Source organism: Diceros bicornis, chromosome 24 (genome assembly GCF_020826845.1).
Source record: "Diceros bicornis minor isolate mBicDic1 chromosome 24, mDicBic1.mat.cur, whole genome shotgun sequence".
NCBI classification, from domain to species: domain Eukaryota; kingdom Metazoa; phylum Chordata; class Mammalia; order Perissodactyla; family Rhinocerotidae; genus Diceros; species Diceros bicornis.
The window spans coordinates 38,407,093-38,413,092 of NC_080763.1; the positions used below are offsets into that span (position 1 = coordinate 38,407,093).

General features: G+C 60.9%; 1 protein-coding gene across 1 annotated transcript in view; it reads left to right on the forward strand.

Annotated features, from left to right (window-relative positions):
* Positions 1-5,078, forward strand: part of RIN3 (Ras and Rab interactor 3) — a 125,222-nt gene extending 120,144 nt beyond the window's left edge. The window contains exons 9-10 of the mRNA XM_058567577.1: positions 898-1,061; positions 3,993-5,078. Coding sequence (XP_058423560.1) covers positions 898-1,061; positions 3,993-4,307 — 479 coding nt within the window. The 3' untranslated portion in view covers positions 4,308-5,078. The remainder of the gene's footprint in view (positions 1-897; positions 1,062-3,992) is intronic.
* Positions 5,079-6,000: the final 922 nt, after the last annotated feature.

A 6,000-nucleotide genomic window follows, 5' to 3' on the forward strand; every position in this document is an offset into this window, starting at 1 on the left:
GGATGTGAGCCTTTGTCCTTATGCCTGTTACGGCTGATCACAAAACAGCTGCTGCGTCTCCAGGCTCACCTCTGTGTTCCAGGCATGAGGAAGGGGGATGGGCAAAAACCTGAAGGGATGTATCAGCTGAGTCTGTCCCTTTCAAAAGACTTTCCTGGAGGCCCCACCCAGGGACTTCCACTTACATCTAAGTAGCCAGAACACAGTCTTCTGCCCTCTACCCCAAGTTGCAAGGGAGTCTGGGAAGTGAGCATTTTCAGTTGAGTGTTACTTCCCCCTAAAAAAGTAGAGTTCAGTTATTTAGGAAGAAAGAGAAGATGAGATTTGGGTGGGCCGCTAGGAGAATCGGCCTCATGTCAAAAATCATTGTGGGGCCTACCGGTGGCGCAAGCGGTTAAGTGCGTGCGCCCCCTGCAGCGGCCCGGGGTTCGCCGGGTCGGATCCCGCCGCGCACCGACACACTGCTTGTTAAGCCATGCTGTGCTGGCATCCCATATACAGTGGAGGAAGATGGGCACGCCTGTTAGCCCAGGGCCAGTCTTCCTCAGCAAAAAAAAAGAGGAGGATTGGCAGATGTTAGCTCAGGGCTGATCTTCCTCACAAACAAATAAAATAAATAAAACATCATTTTAAAAATAAGCAAGAGTTCCGTCCCAAAGGGGAGCCAATGACAAGCTCTGAGCAGGGCCTGACAGTCCGGGGCTGGACTAGGAAGGTTGGGAGTGTGCGGGGTGGGCGTGGGGCTGAACCCCGCAGGTGACCGGCGGCAGGTGTGGCCCCGGGCAGCGCGGTGGGCGGAGCTTGGAGCGGTGGGCGGGGCGAGCGGGGGCCAGCGCCCTCCCTTTGGGGGCTGGCCGAGGCGGTCCTAGCTCAGCGTCCACACCCTTGTCCCCGCAGGTTCCTACTATCTGACCACCACCTACGGGGCCCTGGAGCACATCAGGAACTACGACAAGATCACGGTGACCCGGCAGCTGAGCGTGGAGGTGCAGGACTCCATCCACCGCTGGCAGCGCCGGCGCACGCTCAACAAGGCCCGGGCCTCCCGCTCCTCGGTGCAGGTGACGCCTGGGACGCAGGGTGGGGGTGGCAGGGGACCACGCCCCAGACTCCATCCCCACTGCCCGCCAGCTCAGGATCCGGACACCTACTGGCTGCTCCCTGCCCCCAGGGGAGCAGTGAGACGTCTGCGGGGGCGGCAGAGACGCCAGCTCCTGCCTGCCAGGGTGTGCCCAGCCCTGTGCCCGCCTTCAGGGAGAGAGCCTAGAAAAGTATCAGCAGGCATCCGTGTTCTAGGGGCAGACAAGATGGAGAAATGAGACTTGCATCCATCTTGCCTTACCACCTCCTTTCTCCTAGTGCCCTCCTAGGGCTGGAGATGTGGACGTGGGTCGTGCCAGTCCGTACTTTTGGGAGAGCCCACGAGCTGATCCACAGCCTTGCCCCTTGGTCGCTGGACAAATGCAGCAGTCCGAGGTCCCCCTGCCCCTAGACTGCCCCCTCCTTTCCCGCCCCCCATCCCTCCCCACCTCTCTCTATACAAACAGTATTCAAGCCATCGATGGCTAGACTCCTGCCTCCTCCTTCACTCCTGTCATCCCCACACCCCTGGGCTGCGTCAAATCAAGCTACCCCCAATTATCCCTGCTGAGTTCAATTCCCTCGCGCTCAGCCTCTGCCCATGCTGGTCCGTCTCCCCTTCACCGGCTGCCACTGCCCATCTTCACGTTCTTCCCTGACCCCCCACCTGTCTCCCATTCCCTATGGCCTCGCTTAGATGCCCTCCTCTGTGCTTCCTGCTGCTACTTCCCCCATTACAGCATGTATCACACCATATGGTAATCATCTACGTATGAAGCTGTCACCATGGGAGGGCAGGACCCCTGGCTCACATGTCTCAGGGGCCCCAAGCCCAGGGCCTGGGACACAGTGGGACTGGAGTGTGTGCAGAATGGAGGGAGCTAGGACAGTGAGCCAGGCAGCAATCCAGATCTGTAAATAGGTATGCAGACTCACTCCCCTGGCACCCAGAGCACACTGGACCTGAACTCCACTCCTGGCTTTCAAGATGGTCCCTCTGCAACAGGCAGAGCCCAGGTCTGAGATGCAAGAGGCTCAAGGTCTGGCCCAGCTCTTTACCAGCTTGCTGTGTGACCCTGAGCAGTCCCTGCCCCTCTCTGGGACTCAGTTCTCCTATCAGCACAGGTGGACTGTGGACCAGATGAGCTGTGCCTCCCCAGTACTTGTTCTAGACTGCCAAGCTGATGTCCCCCCTCCTCTAATCAATGGTGTCTTGATACTGTTTAGTAACTGGCTCTCTGGGGAGGAAAAAAAAGCTCTGATTTTAGCTTCTGTCAATTTCCATGGTGGAAATACTCTCACTACCGCCAATTTCAAGCTACTAACTTGGCATCACTGAACTTGGACTTGGGAAGAGATATATGCAATCGGCTTCCTGAAGCTGGTATGAGCCAGCATACATTGATACAAGCCAGCTCCAGCACACCACCGCTCCCCAGCCCCTCCTGGGACCCCTGTCCCCCCACCAGCTCTGGGACTATGGGCACTCTTGGTCCAAGCCTGACCCAGGCATTCCTTACTTCTCGCTTCCACTGTGGGTTCCCACTGCTGAGCCAGGCAGAGCATCAGTGCCTCCCACTGGGGAGGTGAAGCTTAGGAGAGAGGCCTGGGACGGGGGACAAGGAGCCCCTCAGTGCTATTTCTGGGGTGTGAGGGGGGCACGACCTTCTGCCCCCTCCCAGTGCCTCCTCTCCCCCCATGCCCTAAATCCCTTCCCTGGGGGTGAGAGCCCAGAGCCTGACAGTTGTCCGGTGGTGAAAAGGGCCCTTGGGAGGCCTCCTGGGGGACAAGGAGAGCACAGGCAGCCACTGAGACCCAAGGGAGTGAGCTGGGCTTGCCCTCCTGGAAGAGGGGGTGATCCCGGTGAAGCTCTTGATGCAGAGCCTGGCGCCTCATATGCACCCGCCACTCTGTAGCCATAATTATCACCACCACCACCATCATCACCATCATCGTGAGGCAGCTGTGCTGTTACCGTCCGTCCACAAGGGGGCAGCCGGGCACACACCACTTCCTACCTGCCCTCGGGGTGCTTGGGGAAGGGAGACTCTTCCCGGCTCTGAGCTCTGTGTGTCCTCACAGCCCTGGTGTAAGGACTGGTGTTATCCCCAGTTTACAGCTGAGGAGATGGAGGCTCAGAGAGGTCAAGGTCACACAGCGAGTGGGAGCTGATGCAAAGCCAGTCAGGGGCTGGAGGGCCTGAACTTCCACCAAATGGTCCTCCCTCCGGGGCTGGGGGAAGAAGTGTGTGCCAGTCGCGTGTGTGCAAATGCTCCCGTCCCCAGCCCGCAGGCATTGCTTCTCCCTTGCCCACCTGGCTCATGCGGTGCCCCTCTCCACCTGTCCTAAACCCGCCATCTTTCAGACCCAGCTCTCCTCCCCCTTCCACCAAGCCCTGCCCCCAGCCCTCCTGCCCCCCTCTCCTACACGTAACCCTCTCCCCCCAGGCTCTTCCTTAGCAGCCCCAGCTGAACCGGGCGATGCTGGGGCTGGGGTCTGCACCTCCGGTTTTGTTTATGCTGTCCTTGGCGCCCTACATTGAGCGCGGGGTGCCGGGGGACTCGGGGAGGAAGAGACGAGGCAGTGAGTGACAGGTGAACAAGTGACGGCGAGCCCGCGGACTGGCCACCAGGGGGCGCCCTCGCTCCGCGCTGCTGACGCTCAAAGCGGCTGGATCCCCCTGAACCGTCAGCCCACCGAGAGGCGAGGCCCAGAGAGAGAAGGACAGCAGGGTCAGCCGCAGGTGCCCCGACTTCCAGGCTCATGAGCGCTCCCCGGGGCCCAGAGAGGGCAGAGGACTCGTCCGCGGCCAGCCAGCTCCTCACCCCTGTGCAAGCTCCCAGCGTTGGGTGGGGGTGAGGCAGGACGCGCCCGGGCCCCGCAGGTGACCGCACCCCCGTCTGCCCCCGCAGGACTTCATCTGCGTGTCGTACCTGGAGCCCGAGCAGCAGTCGCGGACGCTGGCGTCGCGGGCGGACACGCTGGCCGAGGCGCTGTGCGCCCAGTGCGCCGAGAAGTTCGAGGTGCTGCAGCCGCAGGACCACCGGCTCTTCGTGCTGGTGGACGGGCGCTGCTTCCAGCTGGCGGACGAGGCGCTGCCGCACCGCATCAAGGGCTACCTGCTGCGGAGCGAGCCCAAGCGCGACTTCCACTTCGTGTACCGGCCCCTGGACGGCGGCGGCGGGGGCCCGCCCTGCCTCGTGGTGCGGGAGCCCAACTTCCTGTGAGGCGGGCCCGCTGCGCCCCCGGCCGTGTGGACCGGGCTCACACCCGCTCCCCCCGCACACCCGCTCACACGCGCAGGAGCCCCGCGGCTGACCACACGCGCTCCCAGCATGGATGCCCACGTCACACAGGCTACAGCCCCCTCGTGCCTAGGACAACGTGGCAGGACAGCTGTGAAAATAACACGACGCAGCAGCCAAGTGTGCTTCCTGGAGGAGAGTCGTAGCTCGGAGAGGCCAAGTTCTTCAGTAGACAGAAAGGGAAACTGAGGCTCAGCGAGAGAAGGGACTCTCCAGCCAGCTGCCGCAGAGCCCAAGCCTGGTTCACACACAGCCCTCTGCCCGCCCCCACGCCCGCCCAGTCCTCAGTCTCTCCCCGAAGGGCTGAGTTGCCCCCGGACTGTGCTCAGGAGGAGTGGTCGCAGCTGCCCCCGCCCCCGTGCCCCCAGGATGGAGCTGGGGTGTTTTGGACCCACCCAGCATCTCAGGAGCATCTCTCAGGGTGTGTGTTGAGGAGTCAGGCACCCCCATCCCTGCACCCGAGCCTGCCCTCAGCTGCCGGTGCCCACAGTCCCCCTGCAGCTCCTGAGCCTCCCAGGAGCAGCCAGACGCGCACCGGGACCGCCCAGTGAGGCCAGCTCCGCGGCTGCATGGGCCAGCCCAGCCTCGGCCACAGGGGGACCCGGACGGCGCTTTTCCTGGTGGGCACACCCAGGGCTGTGGCGGTTGTGGCAGGAGGCACTGTGTGGAGTTTAATAAAAGCCCTTTTGAAAACGGCATCTCCTTTCCAGAAGGGCCTGGAGCTCTGCTCAGCCAGCCAGCCAGGTGCCCCATTCCCAACCTAACCCGCTTCCCAGGTGGGGTTCAGAAGGCACCCTCCTTTCTACTGAGGGCCCTGTCTTTTGACAGAACCTGCAGCATGCTCTCAGCTCTCTGGGCCCTGGACCCTGTCTGCTCCTCTGCCTGGTCATCTCCTGTTTCCCCACCATCGTTGCTTCCCAACATTTCCACCTCTGGATCATTTCCAGAATGATCTCTCACCTTCCTGCCCTGACCATTCCCTATAGTCTTTGCCTGGTCAAACTCTTATTCATCCTTTAAAGCGCATCTCCTCCAGGAAGCCTTCCCTGACTTCCTAAGCTGGGCAGATGGTACTTGTCTGTGTTCCCACAGCCCCTGGGCGTGTCTCTCTGACAAGAGATATCCCATCAATTTGCAGTTGTCTGTTGATATTTCTGCTTTCTCCACAGGGTTTGAACCATTCGTGTCTGCGTCCTCAGCATTGATTAAAAATACGTATTTGTTGAGTGCCTGCTAAACGTCAGCACTCTTCTAGGCCCTGGGAAACAACAGAGAACAAAACAAAGTTGGCACAGAGCCCCAGTGTGCATGGCAATAAGCAATGTGCCCAGGGAAGGCTGGCTGGACCTCCCTCAATTAAACTCCTGGGCATCAGTCAACTCATTCAGCCAGTCAACAAACATCTGTCGGACTGCAGCTCCAGGCCAGCCCTGTGTGAGATGCGGAGGTTGCTCTAGATGCAGCCAGTCCTGGAGGAGTTTCCAGGCTGTGGGTGGGAGTAACAGACACGAGGAAACAGGCACACACTCAGACGCTGAGGGCAGCCGGCCATGGCCCCAGCTTGTCCTTCCCTCCCTTGCTCCCCCACCCTGCCGCCCTCGACCCAGTGCAGATG